Raw genomic sequence first — 20,827 nt, 5'->3', positions numbered from 1 at the left:
TAGCTAGCCAGGGTCAAGGCTCACTAGAGCCGTGAGAACACCGGACTCCCGGCAAATCGTTTTCAAACCCACCGCCGTCTTTTGCTACTCAGGTTAAACATATACAAGTCACTTAGATAACTTTAAAAATGTTATTGTTTGGCTTTTTTTTAGTATTTTATTTGTTCCTGAGTAAATCTGTTTGGCTGAGATTAAAGTTATAGTTTTTACACAGCTGAATAAACATCAAGCAGACAGCTGATTATCAGAAGTGTGAGATGCTCGAGAATATACTCCGGTGTCCCGTTATATTTTAGATAGCAAGGAGTTTATTAAACTTCACTGAAACAACCTGCAGATTTCATTAAAATTTTATAAACTATCATCTTGTCTTTATTTTTAGTTAGCACAGACCTTAAACACTTAAAGCTGTAAGCTAATGATAGTTATATAAGAGCAGATGCTGCTGGTGCAATAAGCTGTACGTTTTATGTCCAATGGATGATGATCTGATTAGTCGACTAATCGCAAAATTAATCGGTGGCTAGTCGACTATCAAAATAATCGTTTGTGGCAGCCCTAGTTTCATATTAAGCTCCAACACACACACATCTAACTCACACCTCTCAAGAAAACACGCACACACGCTTACACCTCTTTGAAGTGCAGTGATCTAACAGACAAACGCTGTCATTTAAAGTTTTTGCCATCTCCATGATGTGGACGAATTCTGCTGTAGCCATACTGTGCTCCAGTAGGTCCATACATGTTATGACCAAAGCGGCACACACCTTGGCCATTCTGTTTCCCAACCCAAATGAAAAGGAGATGACAAGGAGTCTTTCGGGGGATGAGTCACATCAAAATCAGTAGTTTGGGTATAAAAGCAGCTGGTGACAACAGTCTGAATAAAAACAACTTACTCACATACAATTCCTGATCCAGTTATAAAGACTGAATGTTATCCAGGGGATTGGGAGATGTTGTACAAGAGGATTTGCGAAAGCAGAAGTTGTAGGAACAGTTGGTCAATAGGCAGACAGCGGTGGCATGGGATTATTCTGAAAAACACAGACTCGCACACAGAATCAGGAGCAGCGCTCTCACTGCCAGCGTCATGTGACAGTTTGACAGTGGAGAGGAATAACTGCCAGTGGCCTCAGCCGTATCAGATTACAGCTCACCAAATGGAAAAGGCAAAACTAAGGAGGCTTATTTGTAGTGGTCTGAGATATGTCCTATTATCCATAAGTGGAAGAGCAGAGGGATGCAGAGGAAGCCTGCCAAAATAAAAGCTCACTGCACCACAGGGAGGCACGGGCTGCCAGAAGAGTTCCGCTGTGGAGAAGCACAGCAAGACCTTTCAAACTCCAATACATTTTTAAAGATGTTACTATAGGAAACTTACTGACAGTGAAGTAAGTTATAAATATTTAATAATACACGACACAATAAATCAATGTCTGAACTGAAGAGAAAGCAAAAAATAATAATAACGATGATGATAACAACATGAACACAAGTTACAATACTTAAACTTAAAAAAGACAAATTTGAAAAGACAAAAAAACAAAAAAACAAAAACCAGGACTGCCATTTGGTGCATCTATGGCAGCTCCAAGACTGCACCTGACCTCGGCTTACGGATGCTTGCTCAAAACAAACAGCGGATCACTGTGAGAAGCCAACAGACCAAGAGTAGGTGGATATTAACTAAGTCGTAGGGGCTTTAACAAGTGAAACAGTGCGCTTACATGTGCTCCAAATATCTGATTATAAGTTCACAAAGTCAATATCCTGATTACTGGCAAGAGGCATTCATTAACAATAGATCTATCTTAATAATGCAAGAAGCAGGTCACATTTAATTGGTCTATTCTGGCAGCCTATTAGGGTTAACAAATGCATTAGATTTGTAAATTATTGTTGAAATATGTTTAAAAAAAAAAAAACTACTCTACTGTAACCTCTGTCATGAACTTACAACATGAACTGTTAACTGATTGTGTGTGGGTGTTTTCGTGTGTGTTTGTGAGAAACCTCACCATGTTGGCAGGCTTCAAGTAAATGACAAAGAAGCACTCAATCAGGCTTTAACCTCCTAAGGCCCGAACTCTTCCACAGCATGCATTTTTAATTTCTCTTTGATATTTGGGCTGATTGGGGCCCGATGAATGTAAAAACAAAGAATTACCTGATTTTTTTTTTTACCTTATTTTTGTTTTTATGAAAAATCAGAGCCACATATGAAGATATTCGTTTAAAATTTTGATAGAACAGTAGCAGTATAATGTCCTTGTAAGTGGATATCAGGACCTTGTAGAGCAAAATTGAGTATTTTGGTCTAAATAACCCAAAATGTGATGTCCACATATGTGAACACCAGGTCCTAGGAGGTTAAGATTTATACATCTGAACCCAACAGCCATTTTTTCTTGGCCTTCCGATGGAGATAAGATATCCAGATGTCAAATAACGGATATCCTGTTCAAGATTTCCTGTTCTGTTTTTTTTTTCCCCCTTTTTGTTTTTTTAAACTGTGCCCACAAGCAGACTGCAGCAAGAATACTGTCTCTGATCGACAGAGACAATATTCATCGCAATATTGACAATATGTCAAATGTGTATAGGGATTATAAAAATGCTTGGGTCTGATGCAGTCTGCTCTGGACATCTCCAATTTGATCGCATGCGTTACGTCATTTCTAGTGGTGTGAGCAGAAGTGCATGGCCAAGGTGTGGAGTAGGGACCCAGGAGTTAACATCTATGGGGACTACAGAGGCTTGTGCTAACAGCAAATGTAACAGACAGGCCCAGGCAGGCAGAAAACAAAGTACGGTACAGTCACTGATGGTTTACAGACATCGTTGCGTAATGTTTATGGATGCAGTTCAAACAGAGAGCAGTTGATTGAAAAGGCGATGGAAAGGCACAGGGGGGGAAAAAAAGTGTGCATCCCCAAGTGTCGAGCATCGGGGCTACACAGAGGTGATTCTGCAACGAAGATGGCAAAACCTCTTTACAACAGCTGGAGCACATCCTTCACCATCCACAGGTGCACGGGCAACATCCTATAAGCCTCCAAGCTACATCTGCACTCATCATTTTGTAATGATGACAAACAAGATCAGTGCATCCTCAAGAAAGTTTAGGATGCATTTTCAAAACTGGCAAAAAACCAAATAAACAACAAAAGGACTGAAAAAACAATATGTAGAAAATGCGAGGAAAGAATATACGAATATAGAGCTACTCCAAAGGACTAATGCACATTTCTTTGTGCATACGTGTCAAGAAAAAGATGCAGAGCTGCACCGTTTAAAGCTCAAGCACAGGCCCATGTGGATCAAAGCTGAGAAATGGGAGGGGGGTTGTTTCAAGAAGTGGGTTGTGCAGATGGTGGGGGAGGTAACAAAGCATGGAGGATGGAGCGCTGGGAGACGGAGATGCAAACTGCAGTCGTTTCCTCCTTTGGAGAGAAGTTGAAGGGGGGTGTTAGTTACAGCAAGAGAGGCGAGGAGATCATTTTCTTTGGCTCTCTGAAACGTATGATGAAATAACAGTCATAACCCTAGAAGTATTTCATATCCATTTGGACTTTGGGTCAGAAATGACTCAGGGCTGTAATTTACATCTGCATTACAAAAATAATAAAATTTGTGATTTGATCTAATCAAGGTGTGCACATATGTTAGGACACAATCGAGGAAAAACAATCCCTACTTACTTCCTAAACATCAGTTGCTTAATATGATCTTTGAAAATGTACCAAGGGCTGGGGGCAAAAAAAAGAAGGAAAAAAAGAAATGAAACATTGCTTTTGGTCGCTAGCATCACGTGACTTAAAGTCTAAGCATTTCTAACCCAACTGCAATTTAGATTTTTATTCCATAGTAACAACAATATAGCATCAGCATGCTCAAAGCAGGACTCACTGCACTGATTTACCCTCTGCAAGTCTAACGCTGGTTACGTAAGAGGATAAACTGCAGGGTCAGGACACTGTCTGATCCAATGAGACAACAGACACGGACATGATACATGATAGCAGAAAAGTTTTGTATCTAGAGAATCAATTTTTCTTGTTGCTAAAGGCATTGGTAGCATACATCATACCCATATGAAGATCAATAGATCTCCAATGTGAATGTGCTCCTTATACAATGACATGAAATGCGGGGTTTTTATATTTTTTTAAAAAAAAGCTTCTTTACGAGTCTCTGATGGGTGCACAATCTTCTCTACAAACATGGAATAGGAGCTTTTTATAGAGAACCAAGTGAACTACAGCACACATGGTTCCAAACTCTGGCAGGGGTTAGGCTTTTCCATCCATCTGGAGTCTGGATGGTGGAGATAGAGGTATTTGCAGCATCTCCTGCTCTTTGCCAGACTTTCACACAGCTTCACTTGCGACTAAGCTTCAACTAAGCTTTAAAACGGTGGACACATCAGCAAACAGCATCAGGGTAAAAGAAGTTAGCCACATGAATTTTGAAGAGCAACACAGACTTGCAGCTGCTGACTGTGAAATAAAGAAAAAATGAGCAGCAAACACAAATGATTACCAATCAGAACCAATCAGCTTCTTGTGATGCACAATTATAAGCTTAAATGCACTTTTCATTGAGGGTAGATAAATCCAAGCATACCCTAGTTTATTGACCATGACTATGATGAAAGACATTTAGCAGTCATCTGGTTCACTAAGGAATCTGGCCACATGTGAGGACCAGAAAGAGCCAAGCATCATGAGAATGCCTGAAGGGTTTTCCTGTTGTGACACAGCAGGAAAGGCTTCTGCAGTGGGCATGTAATTGGGGAATAAGTAGAGCGTGCAACTTTGAAGCTTGGGTCACTTTAAATGTAAATCAAGTCATTTGGAGCTGGAACTGTTTCTGTTGACATGTGCACTCACCTTGGAGTGCACATGTCAACACAGCGATAATATTCAGTAACAATGAAACCACACCACCACCAATCACACTACCTGATAAGATTCCCACAACCAAATCCACTTTAATAATCGGGCAAAAGGGGAGTGACGCTGAGAAAATGAAGGATAGAAGTACTAAAAACACACATTACCTTGAAGACAAAACAGGTAACTTTTTAGGGCATTTAAATACAATGAGACTAAAGTCAGTTTTTTTAAACCATATCCAATGCTTGCCTCAACTTGAAATCAAAAAGAGGGGCATGTGAAAATCCAAATCTCCAATGTGAATATGCTGTGGCTCCTTTGTGCAAAACCTGTGTAATTACATTCTATCAATGTACAAATAGCGCAGCAAATACTCTGATGCTAGCAAGTGTCAGTGGTCCACTGAAACAACTCCTTCACCTAGACTACACTGAGCTCACTTCAGCTACAAATGCTTCCTTTCTTCTGGGAACTACATGTGAGAAACAACAAACGTGAAGAATAGCCAAACCTGATTCTCCTGAAAATGTCCAAGGTTCATTGGTGAAAAGAGCTTACAGCAAAGCTAAGGTCACAAAACCGTCTTCACCGAAGTTTAAACAGCAGTTGATGGCTGGAACAATGGGACAGACAATGCTTTTCAACACAACCATCAACTTGACTTCCCCTCCGAGGCCGTTTTGGAGAAGTACAGCCTCGTGCCACTTCCATCAGCACCACAGTTTGAGAAATACAATTATAATATCTGCCATAACAAGGCTGACTATGCAGTGATTTGTAGTTACAAGCCTTTACAGCAGATCAATTTCCCACTTCTAGATTTACGACTTTTCAACATAAATGGCTGCTTGTTTCCCTAAGCAGAGAAACCTTTAGCCAGCGTATGGATTCTCGTTTGCAGACAAAGTCTCATTCTGCATGAAGAGAAGGATGTTCCTAAAACAAGATAAAACTCATACATTCCTTTACTGGGACACGAGTGCAACTGAATATTGAAGTCCAACCTACAGGGTTGCGATTCTGGGCACACTTCAATACATGGATCAGGATAGTCTAAATGGGGCACTTGTCTTCAACAAATGGCCTCCTCTTTGAAATGCCAGGCGTGTTGGGTTTGGTGTCCTAATTCATGTGTGCGAGAGGGCAAACTTGAGAGCTGAATGCACACACACACACAATCTTGTTCGATCATGTCAAAAGAGGCAGCAGTCCCAGGCCAAACCTGACACAGTTCTTTCACACAGTAAGCTTTTTATCCCGCGAAGGCCCTATTCTGCCTCTGCTGACAGCAGTAAAATAAGCTGCATTCAAGTCAGAAGTATTCAGAATGCACAGTTTATTACAGAAATCATTTTCTTCAGCTTTAACTCGTTTCTACAGAACAAAGCTGAAAAGGAAGCTTTGTAAAAGCCACAACATTTTAGAGGGAATGTGTCAAGCTGCTTTTTGCATGCAACTTCGTGCAACATTTATGCAACAAAGGGAAACGCTGGAACGTTTGGTCATCGTGCAGAGAAGATTCTCTCAAGCTACTTTATTAGCAAATCTTACATTTTCCAGCTTATTGTTTTTTTATCACTTCCTTTCTGCAACGTTCTGTGAACTAAGCAAAACTCAAACCTTCCTGCAGAAAGAAACTTCAGCAGAATCCACTGCCACCAAATTACACCTGCCAATGAAGCCCAAAATATCTCATCTCTGGATTGGCTTCAGGCTCTGCAGTAAGAAATATCTCACTTATTGAACTCGTTGTAGTTTTCCTAAAATAGCCCTAACAGAGCACCAGCTGGTGTAAAATAACATGCATTTATTTGTGGTGTTTTTCTTTTTCTCTTAATCCTTATTTTAGGTCTTTTTAAAAAATCTTGGATCACAATTAAACAACTGCCACTGTTTTCTATGACTTCAGATGTTCCTTCACCGCAGCATCACTACTGTTCTCTCTTGTGTCTTGGAGAACACCGTTTCTGGTTTCACCAACTCACAACAGACCAAAAATGTCTTTCATTTATGTTACATAAAAATATCTAAATTTTTTCAGTGATATTTATATACATTGTCTGTTGTATCCTCCTCATTGTTAGTAGCTACACTTAGCTCCCTTCTGCTCTCCAGAGCAAAACAATGGTCAGTTATTCACCATTAATCAAATTAGAGTTTGAAATGGCTACAGTATATAAACTGAACTCTCAATGACTCTGATGTCTCTCTGAAAGCACAGCCACCCCCCTCCATGCATTTCCTCAACACTAATTTCCTGCCCACTAACGAGAAAAGACAGGAAAACCCATCTTCCACTGTGATACACCAGTAATTCGATGCCATCTGGGCTGAGGTGGCTTCCTCCAGCAACAAACTGTTTCACAGGGACTACATGAAACTTACTACTTTTAAAAGTAGCTTTCAGCAATAGCTCTCTCGGCTTTCTGAAGGTCTGTAACACGAACATTCCTAATTCTTTAGTTGAATCTATTAAGTTTGACAGGTATAACTGAAATGTGTCGTATTTTCACACCAATAAGGTGATTCTCCAAAGGCTGTGTGCAGACTACCCTTCAAAATTTTGAGGAACTGGACAAGTAGAGGTCAAAAACAAAGTTGCAGGCCTTAAAATAATAAATCTAAAAGTCATGTCCTTGAGAAATAATCGTGCAAAGACCAAACACAGTACCTGAGAGATGCATCTAGGCCTTCAGTTGATCCCTCTACTGTTCACCTCAACAGAAACCATCTCAGTGAGAGTTTGAGAGCCTCTGTTGGTATTTTTTTATACGTTTTTCTTAATCCAAACTCGTAACTGGTACTGGCAAAAATCTGCAATTGAACTAGTACAACCTTAATATGCACTTCGATCATGCACTTTATGTCTGTGAATCACAAACGGCACAAGAAAGGTTGATATGGCAACGTCAACACAAGTCGACAAAGTTGACAGGATAAAAAAATTAAATTGCAGGCCCTCTGTTAGCTTGAGTACCCACTTGGTGGCGCTATCTAAATGTTGTACATTAACTGGTCAGGCAGAAAGCAGTTTTTCCAGTTGAGCAGCATGCCGATCTCACAGAGCGGTTTCTCCAGATGACTGACATCAGTCTACTGCACGGACATCAGCTCCTCAGCTTTAGCTCACAGGACTAATACGATGAAATTATTTTAAAAACGACCTAAACTGCTAGTCTTTAGAATCAGGCATCAGGTGATACCTTTCCATCCATTTTCTTTGTCAACTGCACCAGAAGCAACTGCAACACTCCTACAGTCATCCCGGAGAGGATGAAGAATGGAGTTCAAGGCCCTTGTGTGTCTGTGCTCTGCTTGAAGGCCAATAATCATCTGTCACAGGCACAGCTTTCATTTGGCCTGTCCTATATTTAGCAGACAAAGCCTTATCAGCCTAAGTACTGAATTCAATTTAAAGGGACATCATTAATCTACACTCATAAATCATTTGTGCTATGCTAATGTGGGTTCCTCTTTCCTCTGCTCAACATCAAATTTTCTTTTGCACAAAGCGTAACCTTGCATTTATCTCTGGTTACAACCATGTTTCAAAAATATGAATTATGCCGATGCAGTACCCGCCATCCCTTTGAAATGCATTTGGGTTTCCATGGAGAACATGCCTGGCAGTCTAAGCTTTGCACTTTGCATCACAATACCACCAGGTTTCTCACTTAGCTGCCAGTAATTAACATCTGGCTGAGAATGAGAAAGTCTGTTATGAGGGGGAAAATAAAATTACCTTCTAAGAACACTTATACTGGGAATTCCAGAGGAAAGCAACAACACACAGAAGCAAAACAAGAGTTTGGAAAATCTGAACAAAAATAAAGGGTCAACAGCAGAAAAGCAAGAGAACAGTTTTAGTAAGAATATTCTCCTGACTTAATCAAACATCCAATTTGTAGCACGTTGCACTGAGGGATACGCTACATCTGAGCTGCACTGTCCTGACATTCCTCAGAGACAATCCTCTCCCTGTGCTCAGCAAGCCACACACAGCAAGTCCTTGACATTTCAGTCGGTGTCTGTCCACTTAATGGACAAGGGACAGTCATCCTATGAACAAGGCCAGTCTGCACGCTGAAAACAAATGCACATTCATTTTACATTTATCTGATACTCTGTTCTAAAGCAAATCATGCAGAGTCTGCAAGTAGTAGAGGGCAGATAGGGACTCCACTTCTTGCTAACAAGCACCACAACAGGCCAATAGATCATAAAATAAGCAGTTATAGAGAGTTCTGCTCTACTTGAATCTGAGCTGAAATGGGAGAACAGAAGACCCTGACTGACAGAAAATTCAAATGTAGCAGTTTTGTGAAAAGAAAACATTTTTGACTTACTTTCCTAAAAAAACCAATGAAATGAAAAGCAAAATAATCAGCAAATTCAACATGGAAAATGAACAATATCTTGTGATTTGCAGCCCTATAATTAGGAAAATGATGTGAGCGACCAGTTCTCCCAGCCAGATGCAACTCCAAAGGCAGGTTCACATGCTTTTATAACATAAAGCAAAATTGAAAGAGTGCAAGACATACAATCTTTGCTTAGTTTTAAACCAGAGAAAGGAAAAGGTCCTTCCACACTCTGCCCAAACAGCTCGGGGTCCAAAGAGAATATTGTTCCTTTCTGCTCTACGAGACGTCGTCTAGGCTATGAAACCTCAGCGTTTATTACGGGAGAAAGTTGATGAGTACCCAGCTACACTTGGCCAGCTTAGTATAACTATCAGTTGAGACCGTCTAAATGTTACTGAGGCTGAAGCCACAGAACTCCAGTGTAAATTCACTGCAGGTCAACTGTTGAACCAAATTTTTCTTTAAAAATTTTTTTAAAAAAAAGGCACAAAGATGAATATGGCGCAGTGTTCTCAGTACAAGCAATGACACTGTTCTGTAAGCAATCATTCAAATTGCTAATGGCTTCAATAACATGGACTGCTAAGTTTTCATTTCATACCAGATGTTTTATGGGTCCATTTGTTTTAGAAAACGTACACAGTGTAGCTTTAGTGTTGCTCTACTTAGGGAGGGGAGAATCTAACACTCAAGCCATTACATTTTCTTGATTTCAGCTTCTACAAGGACTTTATTCTCCTGAAAACACTCAGCCACACAATCAGGTTTTTCATAAACATCCTTCTGTGAACACTCTCTTTCATAACGAAACTATTTGGCTATTAGCAGAAAGTTTGACGGACAAAGATGGACAAAAACATGAGCGCAGATGTAGAAACTTTTTTTACTAGCTTCCGGGTCATTCTTCCATGCACAAGTTTACATTCAGGCTCTTCCCTTGTTTATGGAAGAAAGCCTACAGCTGAACAGAATGGGCGGGGAAAAGAAAAATCTTTGACCTCTAAACACCACCCTGTGATGCAAGCATTCATCAAGAGATCTTCGAGTGCTGCTGATAATTTTTGAAGCATCCATCACCTAAAATAGGCTGCTGTCAGCCTGTGTCTGCATGGCCTACTCTGTCTGCAAGGCCGGCCGAGGGATGCAGTTCCATATGGAGCAGACCTTGCTTCACATGGTTGGGCTGCCAATGCTCGGCCGACTGGACCCAAGCCAGATTTCGAGTAATCTGTTTACATCGCACTCTCTCAACTTTAAGCTCTCTGTGCTATTAAGTCTCATGATCTGCTCCCTTATTAACTAAGGCCTCCCTCCATCGTGCTCAAGAGTTCAGTTGGCAAGTTTCATCTTGTGTTCTTCAAGTGATCGAGAGGAAAATTATAAAAAAATATAAATAAAAGTCAGGTTTTCAGGGAGTCAAGTCTAAAGGTCACGTGCAGTATATGCTTCTGTGTCATCTAATCACGCCAGCTGGCAAAGTGGTTAGAGGTACTTCCAAAGGCCACTTTTAAAAGGCCTCCTCCCCAAGAACCTAAAATCACAGAGTGAGGCATGATGTGATAATCCTTGACCAGTTGGGACAAGGATTATGCACATTTTCAGACTCTCCTCAAGGGCGTTCATAGTTACATTTGAGCGTACATTCAGTCTTGCATTAATTCTCACATCCACACATTGACACACAATTACCGCAATATTTAAAAAAAAGGTGCAATGCAGCTGAACACCTACACCCCCAAGGCATTTCAGACCCTAACAAGCAACCTGAAAAGCACCATGGCACCTGAAGATATTTAAGTATTAATATTAGTGCCTTAAAATCTAACTGAAGTTGAGATATGAAATCTGAGATCTAAAGTCTACAGTTCTTCTACATCCTGAATACCAATGTATTGGTAATGTTCCCAATACAACTAGTAAGAAGATTATTAGCTGCACCATAACATCTGCAACGCCGCTCACAGAACTGAAAAACCGCATCTTATTTACATTTGGTTTCTAGTTTAAGGTTGTGTCCTTGGACACCACCACACCGCTTCCAGAGGGGCTGTCATTTTTCAATTGCATTCCCTGAAACTGCCAGCCTGGCCACTCGCATGTCTGTGACGCACGCTGTATCTCATCCACTGACTTGAAATGGCACCAGTTCAATGGAAATTTCATCTTGATTATATTTAAGATTGTACTGGCGTGGCTGAACGCCCTGTGCAGAATGGCATGCTAGCCGCAGCTGAGGTTTTTCTTCCACCAAATGCATTTTCAGATTCATCAGGATGGTCAGTCGAAGTCGGAATTGGCCTCCTCACACCAGGGAACAAATTCAAAATAAAAACCCCATCAGTTTTGGGGGGGAAAAGAAAACTACAAGCGACCATGAACCCTTTAACAAAAACATTTCTTTGGAGAGCTAACACTAAGCACTCATGATGATCCTCAACACGATAGGCTGCTCAGTTGCTCTCTGAGCAAGTTTGAGGTCCAAGATGAAAACACAATCACTTAAATTCAAGTGGTTCTAGGAAGCAATCTAAAATGTAGCAGCTGTGCTGGGATAGCTCCAGAGCCCTACAAGGAGATAACCCTAAAGTCGAGAATGAATAATATTAGGATAGTATTTTTTTTTTGAGCTGCTCCCTTTAGGGGTCAACACAGCAGATCACCTGCCTCCATCACACCTATCCCTAGCATCCTGTCACACCGACAACCAAGAACCTCCTCTGAGGTCTTCTCTTTTCCTCCTGCCAGGCAGCTCCATATTCAAAATCCTTTGTCCAGTATATCCACTGTCCTTCCTTTACACATGTCCAAACCATCATAAAGCCTGAGCTAAGAAAATGATGAAGAAAGTCAATTTAAAAAACTTATATGTCAATATAATGTTAATTATTATAAATAACCCCATGAAACTTGTCAGTATAAAAGATTTTCACCAAGTTTTCCCAACAACCGTTTGAACTTGCAGCAATAGTTTAATCTTCTGTCGGGGTTGCCTTAATGATTGTGCGTCTTAACACAGATTTCTTGTGTTACAGGCAATTTAAAGAAGTGTCAATTTAATATTCATGTGCTAACTTTAAAGTAAACAGCTGTGGATAACAACATGAGCTTAACTTCTGAAATGTAAATGAACTTCAAAAGAAGCAGCAGTCTTCCCACAATGTGAGAACTCTGCAGTCAGCACTTTACAACCTCATACTTAGCATTTCGCTCCCTCTCCGCCTAAACAGTTGTTCTTCCCCAATAGTGTCTCCAGTGCTGCTGGGGTGTCTCCTCCTGAGAAAAGCCCAGCGGCAACTGACGATAGTGACTCTTCTTTATTTTCTTTATTTTCTAAATCACATCAGTGTCACGATATGCAACATGATAAGGATAACAGCTCGCTTGTATAATGCCTTACAGTGAAGCAGCGTTTTGTAACGGGGGTGGAGCATTCAGAATGCACAGCACAGCAAAGAAGCACAGTGGGAAAAGTGGTAACGTGAGCGTCATCATGTGACGCAGAACGGGCAGACTTTCTCACAACCTCTGGGAAAAAAGACGAGCTGCTCTCGATAACCATCCCTTTAGCTGTTTAAAGCCAGTGATTTCACACTTAAAATTCTTAAATTGCAAAAACTCTGTTTATATACTTGGATCATCTCAACCTGATTTTTGTATTATTATTATTCCACATTCACACAGGAAGCCTCACTTTGCTCATTTTCTTTCAACCGCTCATTCATCCCAGCGTGTCTTTAACAGGCTCCTTTAGGAAATGAAACGCTGTGCCAGGTCATGTTTTAGAACATTTTTCACAGTAGTTTGGTCAAGGGCAAAGTCAGCGGCCCGGGGATCATCAGCGAAGCTTTTAATCCTGCACTGTGCTCGTTTTGGAAGCAGGAAACCCTGGCTGGTACAGCCTGGTGACATGAGGATCAAACAGTTGAACTGTAAAATTTTTTAAGGTTTGTGACCTGACACGAGGGAGAGCTACTGCACAGTCACATCTTTAGGTTTAGCTAGTTCCAAGGACAAAAATCAGTTCAACGTCTCTGAAGTGCATAAAGATCTTTCCACATAAACTTAAACAGGATATGGTTCTTTTCTGATGGAAATTGTTCAGGTAAGCGATGCTGCCTGGATAAGCATTAATGCTCCCTGTACATTCACATTACTCTCACAAGTCAGACACTAGAAACCTCAACGACAAGACTGTTAGTGTCCAGTCTGACTGCGCACGTCGGCCTCAGTCAGGAAATGGATAGAAAAGGTTACATAAGTTTCTCTGAAACCTGAACTTGAATAATATCGCTTTAGATAGGAAGGACTACTCATCTTCCTGCCAGAGTTGGAATAAATAGCTCAAAGTATGCTTGGCACGTACACGCCCCATATGCAAACAAATATAACCACGTACTGTTTAGATGTTTCGATAATGTCAAACTGAGTCAGTACTTTGGAAATACCCCGATAACATCAATAACACTATTCTTGCATAGCTGGCAAGAAAACAGGAGGAATAAACAAGTTTTACTGACGTACAAGCAAAACGTGATCAAGCAAACTGCTATATGCCAAAACAGGTGCTAGGTGTTTGACGACTGTGGCAAACAGAAGGAACTTTAATGATAAGAATCACATGGAAACAACCCACAGAATAAACCACATCAAAAGCAGACCAGAGACACTTCACTCTAACAAACCCTGAGTGAATGCTGCCTTAGCAGAGCACACTTGTCATTCAGGCTTTTTCTGCTCACACTTTGCACTCCAATGGATACATGACACCATCCTTCATCGATACCATGCCAAGCGTAATGTACCATTTCATGCATGCAATTGTGTTGCTTGTTTGAACAAAAATGGGGCCAGCCTCAATAGCTGTAACTTTCGCTTTAAAGATGAAGAATACATCTAGTGGAAAACATTTTAATCCATTAGCGTATGACCAGAACAGCGGCGGTTAACTCTCACACGACACGCACTAGCGCATATCTCCAGGCTCAGTCAGCCATCAAAGGCCGATGCACACTAATTAAAAACAGTCATTTGTGTAATGAATTGTGTAATATCTTGAGCACACTAAAGCACATTGAAATGACATCAGGATAAGATTAAAAGGAAAAAACAGACAGATTGGGCTCAGTCAACAGCAGTTGACAGCTGCTCAAATGTGATGATTTTCTGAGCTTGAGCCACACTGAGGGAGGTTTTTCCACCAAAGTGTCAACTCTGACACTTGATCAAACCCTTTATCCTTTTTATATCCTTTTTTTTTTTTTTTAAAGTAAGCTCCCCCCCCACCCAAAAAAAAATCCATAATTTTTAAAGGCCAGTAGGGCTGGGCCATATGTTAGCTTGTGCAACCAAAGCACAATTTTTTGTAGAACATGCTGCAAGCGGGCCGTCGTGGCGAAGGGAGGAAACACCGCAAACTAGGGCTGTGCGATATGACCAAAATCTCATATCCCGATATAAGACATCTATCGTCCGATAACGATATAAATCACAAAAATTTAACATTTTCTGTAAATTCTGCAAATCTCGCTTGGCTGAAGTGTTTCCAGCTGGGCGTCGTGTACCTGGAGTCGAGTGTTGTAATCGATGTATGAAACGAGACATTTTTAGACATAAGTTGTAACGGCCGCCATGTTCTTTGTGAGTATTTATTACACAGCGTGCTGCGGGGAAACGCCTGTTCTAACGTTTGAGTCTAAGGTTTATTTTTTAGCACCTGGCGGCTCTTTTTTGCTTCTCATCCGTAAATAATCTGCTCTTTCACGTGATTCAGTTTATTTTGAAAAGTCTCAACAGGATCTTGAGCTTTATTGTGAAAGGTTTATGTAGAAAATAAACAAGCAGACACGCGATGGTTTTACCGTCGTTGTTGCTAACGACAACGCATAAAAACAGGCGCTTGTCCGTCTGTAGTGTGGCTATATTAAATATAAGAGAAAGAGAGAACTTTAAGAGATGAATATAGACACTGCAGTGTCCATCAAAACGATGAAAAAAAATATTGCCGTAAACAGCTTTTTTTGCGACACCACGAAACAAACAATAGCGTAAAATGAAACAATAGATGTTTTTATATCGTCATCCCATATATAACGTTATATCGAACAGCCCTACCGCAAACCTATTTCATCTAGTGCTGTCGGCGTTAATCTCGGTAAAATGACGTTAATGCCATAACTGCATTAACGCGGCAAATCTCCGTTAACGAGTTACCGCGGATTGCCCCGTGCTTGGGGCTGGACGGCGTTAACGAGCTAACAGCACTAATGTGTTTGAAGCAGAAGCAGTTGTTGGAGTACAACAAAGCAGTTAAAGCACGTGAAGAGGCGTCCGCTTCAACTAGCGTGGTGGTGAGGCCAAAGAACAGCTGCTTGCTTAAGTGAAAATAAATTGATTTTTTTTTAACTAATAAAGTTGTGGAGTTGTAAAGTACTTTGTCTCGTGTCAATTATATTGTCAGTATACAGTTATTGCAAATTTTCAAATATATATCGTAATAAATATTTTTGGCCATATTGCCCTGCCCTAAAGACCAGTTTCCTCTAGTTACATACATGCCACTGGTAATGAAATAATCATGAGTGTGCTTATCAGCATTTTGCAGTTGAGATAAATGGGAAATATTTTTTTTAATTTGTTTAAGCCATCTGCTTCTATTGTCTGGAACAGGTCAACGTCATGTTAAATCTCTGCCTCAATGGTCAAGTATGAACACAATAGCCCAGACACTGCCAGAGGAAGCATCAGCAGTGTGAAACTGTACATGCTCGTGGGCTGTGCGCTCGTGTGGAAATGACCTAACAGACACCTGATATCTAGAGGAGGATTGTGGGCGTTGGGAACAATCCAACAAAAAATATTATCAAAAAATTTCCTGACATGCCAACATTCCAGCCCCTTTAAGGTTTGGAGCAATACACCATCAGTTTTCAAGCACAGGGTCTAATATTTAAAAGCTGTTTCCACACTCTTGGTTAAATGGTGAACATTAGAGATTATCCGCATTATGATCTGTGGAAGAAAAAATGAGAGTGGAAGATCATCTGACACAATATTTTTTCTCCTAGGCGTTGAGAGAAATTAAAGCTTTTTGCTCTCGAGTGCAGTCAGATGTCTAAGTGAGAGCACTGTACAATGTAAACAGTTATCCTTGTGTCCTCATCTTTCTAATTCCATGCTTATGAGATGGCAAAAGGCCCTCAGAAGTGCACTTTTCCCTTTTCTGCAGGAAGCATTCCTCTCTAATGACAGGGGAAGTTACAAGAAGGTCCATGCAAACAGTGAACACCCAACATAAATTTGGTCATCTTATTAAAAGGTGGGTCGAGCAAAAAAGCTGTGATCTTCAACACGACATCTGTGGCCAACAAACTTCCTGAGACTCTTGCTCAAAGCTAGGTTGCGACGAAAAGGGCTGGGTGGGGTTCAAGCAATAAACGCAGATATAAGAGGATAAAGTGACTAAAGTGTTGTGGATTTAAAGTTGTGGGTGAGGAGTGCGTGAAGAGCTCTGGTTTATTTTATTTAGATCAAAAGTGGCCTCGGTGCCACCGCTCCCACCACAGTTCCATCGACTGGCGTTAAAAAGCGGCAAAGTCGAGTTTTCCAGACGATCGCCCTTTGCTAAATTGTGATAATAGTCTAAAAACATAGCTATTAAAGTTAAGTGAGCTTCTAGCCAAGTTCAACAACAATTTCAGCTAGTAACCACAAAAAAAGTCATGTGTAGCACCAGGCAATAAATCTAACCTTACTACTGTGAAGCCTGATTTAAATGGGATTTTTTCCAGACCTTACAAATTGTGTTACAAGTCAAGTCAGCCTTTGGGTTCAGCACATTATACATAACACAATCTATGCTCTCAGAATCTTACAAAGATTCAATCTCCCCAATAATCACAAAGAAAATAATATTGTTCAAACTGCTTTTGGGTTAGGTAGCAAATTTTGTACTTTTTCACGAGGAAAATCTGTCCTTTCTTTTTGTCTAGAAGAGGTGTAGAAGATTGTGTCTAGATTTTAAGTGAAGTGTCAGCCTATTTGCTGGCTAGTTTTCTGTCTTACAGCTGCAGCAATCTGAAACTTGAAAGTCAGTGGAAATCTGTTACATCCCAGTCACAGAAATCACATATGGGACAAATACAACTGCACACACCAGCCTCTATAACATCATGTTAATCACACAGTTCCACTTTGACATTGCAGCTCATGCCCTACTACCCACGCCTGCTTTCAAGGAAAAATGCCACTGATAAAATAAAAAAAATAAAAAAGGTTTCACGTTGTAAAACTATTTAAGAAATGCTCCAATCCTGCACGTCACTCAACCTTCTTCACAACGCTTTACTGAGTTAGTATTGTTTCAGCACACAAGGTTCACAGAGCAACTCTTTAAACCTGCCTCTCAACATGCAGAGATCTTATCCTGGCTGCTGAAGCTGAATTATTCAAAAGGAGAGGGAGAGGAGAATACAGTAGGACTTCTAGGTGGGTCACTATCATTACAGCAGAAAGAGATGAGCTTAAACTTAGCACACGGATGGGAAAAGCATTCATAAATTATGAAACCCGAGTTGCTGCTTAAGGTTTGTTCCTTAAAGGAGACTAGCCCGTTATTCACAAGTATTCAAATTACATCCACTGATAATTTGCAGCAACTTCAATTCTTTGAAATAGCTGGAATAATAATAAAACTACTACCTGTAACATCTAACCAACTAATGGCATAATATCCATCAAGGGAATGACATAAGGATCAAAAGTGTTCTTAAAGCAGGAATATGTAAAAGCTTTAGTCACTCCAAGCCATGACTCCATTGAATATTTCAACACTGTAAGTGAATATTTATCAGATTATGATGATGTAAATGGTCAGCGCTACTGGAAACAATATTCTATGATCCTGCTGTTCCCCGGCATCATCTTATCTCACTAGACAACCTCGAACACTAAGATAATTCAGAGGTTATCTGCAGCTACAAATTTTCTTTTCTTTCCATTTTATCTGCATGATTTATGTGTCAGGTCCATCACATCTCCCAACAGTCAGCTGGAACTGGCTCTGCAGTTTCCCTGTCCGTCCTGCAGGGCCCAGTGCCTGCTCACCCAGCCGTGCAGCTGAAGACAGCTCCTTCTCTGATGATTCTACCTACAGCCTTACATAACTTTTCAAAAAGTCCCCGAGTGTGATCTTCCTCTCCCTATTTTCTCTTGCATTGCTGATTTGCTCCATCATTACCTGCACATACCAACTGAACCTTCAAGCCACTATGATGAACCAAATAAAAGAGCAGAAACGTGGTTCTTTAGTCCCTTTCTTCAAACGGGATATATACATTAGGCCTCTCCAGTTGCTAATTGCACTGACCTGGTGCCAAATCACCTCAGTCCTGCAAGTCCTCCTCCTGCAGCCTGCTGGCTAACTCGCTAGTAGGCTAATCTCTGCTGGCAACTTTCAGAGGCACGACCCCGTGGACTTGCAACTTGGATGCGAAGTCTACAAAAAGTGCGTGCCCAGATCGGCGTTAGAAATTCACGTTTTATGCTTCGAGGTTGCAGCCAAACGCGGACCGCTGTGTTGTGTGCCGCAGTTAGAAATCCCTGTGGAAGTTTTGTGGGTTTACAAACACAAGAACCACAATGGCGGTGCGCCTTTCTTTGAAAGCACCAACACACGGGCGAATGCACACACGCTCACGGTTTGGAGATGAGCAAATTGTGCAAAGCAAGCGCAAGAGAGTAAATACAAGCCCCTCTTTTTGTTCACCCCCTCTTCTTTGCATCTGTGTGAACTTTGCGCCATATTGAGCGTGCCCGCAGAGCCTGCCTGCACGGCGCAATATTGTTTCCAGGAAAACAAAAGCCGCAAGAAAACAAAGTAGCCGCCACTCACCTTGGCGATAGCCTTCTTATATCTCATGACAGCCTGCTGGATGAGTGTGTGGACTTTAATATTCCCATCCCCGCACGGCACAACCACCCGGGTCCTGCCAAAACACACCGTGACTTTCATGGTTTAGTATCCGAGATCTTCACCAGATTCGGAGCAAAACCGAGAAGAGAGGAGGAGGAGAAATCCGCGAGAAAATTAAAAGGAGCATGGGTTTTTCGTTTGCTCTGCTCCGAGGCTGTCCCGGTATTCCTTCACAGAAGCGAGAGCTAACGGTCTTTCCGCCTCTCCCCGCCGGACGACATTGTTTTCTGCGTGTTTTCAGACCACCTGTTTAGCTGTGTCTCTCTCTCTCCTTCCTTCCTTCCCTCTCTCGATCCCAATCCCTCTCTCTCCCTCTCTCTCTGCTGAGCTAATGCGCGGTCATATGTTGCCTTCACGTGCACCTGGTAAAGTTTAACTAAAGTTGACCAACTTAAATCAATTAAAGAAAAATCTATTTTAGCAATCAGTGCTCGACTTGGACCAGTTTGTTACAATCTAGCTATATCAGTCGGTAGAATGTGGTTATTTCATTTACCATACAAGTTAAGGTTTATTCTATTGATCAGTTTATATTGAACCCTAAGCTTATCCAAAGAGGCTTTGTCCTTCCCCAAAAGAAAAATAACCAAGACCTCATTAAAAATTCTATTTTTTTAAGTAGATTTTCATTTACTCGGGTATAAATTTAATTTTATTTCCCGAAAGGCCAGAAAAATAGGTAAAATGCACAGATTTCAGTTAGGTACATTAACACAGACTCATTACCAAAAAACAATTTTGACCATGGAAAAAAACGCTGTTGGCCAAAATGTTTTTCTTGAGAAACTGAAATAAAACACGGACATGATGATACACACAGATACCACAACCTATTAGAGGTAGAACTGCTATTTCAGGATTGCAGGCCTTACGAGCGGGACTTAAATGCAACCTCTAGTAGTGATGGCCGGAGTTGCACCGTGACTCCGCGCTGTGGTCAGTGTGGGTAATGTTTGGCGCCCACGGGGCAGCGGAGGGAAGAAATAATGAGAATCGACACACTGAATGAAAATAAAGCCGAAACCAGCAACTTACTGTGTTTGTAATTCTGCCTTACAAGGACAGAAAGCTGTGTGAAATCCTCCAAAGTGAAACACTTTTGTTTCTGTGACTTAAGAAGCTGCTTTAAAGTTAAGACTTGAGTTTGGTTTTAAAGGACGAATTAGGATTAGGCAGAGATTAAGTTTGGTAATAGGAAATGACTTAATAAGTAATTAAAGACTTGGGAATTATGTGTGTTTCCACCACCAGTGCACATTTCTTTTTTTACTCAGTGAAGTATACTTTATTTTTTCCAACATCTAATTTGATGAGACGCCACTTATTAAAAGTTTCGTGTGTACCCAGCCCTTTACTACTTTTGTCTACTGCCTCACCTGGGATTAAAACAAGCCCCTTTACAAAAACCAGTCCAAACCCATGTGGGGAGCTTTCAGGAACAGCTTCCTCAGAACATGCATGGATCACATGGATCGCCTTCCTCTGGCTGAACACAGTGAGTTATAGTGCCAAGAAAGGATGCAGTGCGAGGTTTAGTACAAGAAAAGAGAACTGCTGAATTTGAAGTATGCAGAAAGTGTGTGTGTGGT

The 20,827-nt window shown here is 41.0% G+C and overlaps 1 protein-coding gene across 10 annotated transcripts in view; it reads right to left on the bottom strand.

The window, feature by feature from the left end:
- The window catches only part of pard3ab (par-3 family cell polarity regulator alpha, b), a 262,424-nt gene extending 242,861 nt beyond the window's left edge, over positions 1-19,563 (bottom strand). For all 10 annotated transcript variants that reach the window (XM_082512080.1, XM_082512082.1, XM_082512087.1 and 7 more), the window contains exon 1: positions 19,158-19,563. In XM_082512080.1, coding sequence (XP_082368206.1) covers positions 19,158-19,277 — 120 coding nt within the window. In that variant the 5' untranslated portion in view covers positions 19,278-19,563. The remainder of the gene's footprint in view (positions 1-19,157) is intronic.
- Positions 19,564-20,827: the final 1,264 nt, after the last annotated feature.

The sequence above is a fragment of the Aulonocara stuartgranti genome, assembly GCF_965226115.1.
Source record: "Aulonocara stuartgranti genome assembly, chromosome: 18".
NCBI classification, from domain to species: Eukaryota; Metazoa; Chordata; class Actinopteri; order Cichliformes; family Cichlidae; genus Aulonocara; species Aulonocara stuartgranti.
This window is presented reverse-complemented; position numbering and strand designations above follow the sequence as displayed.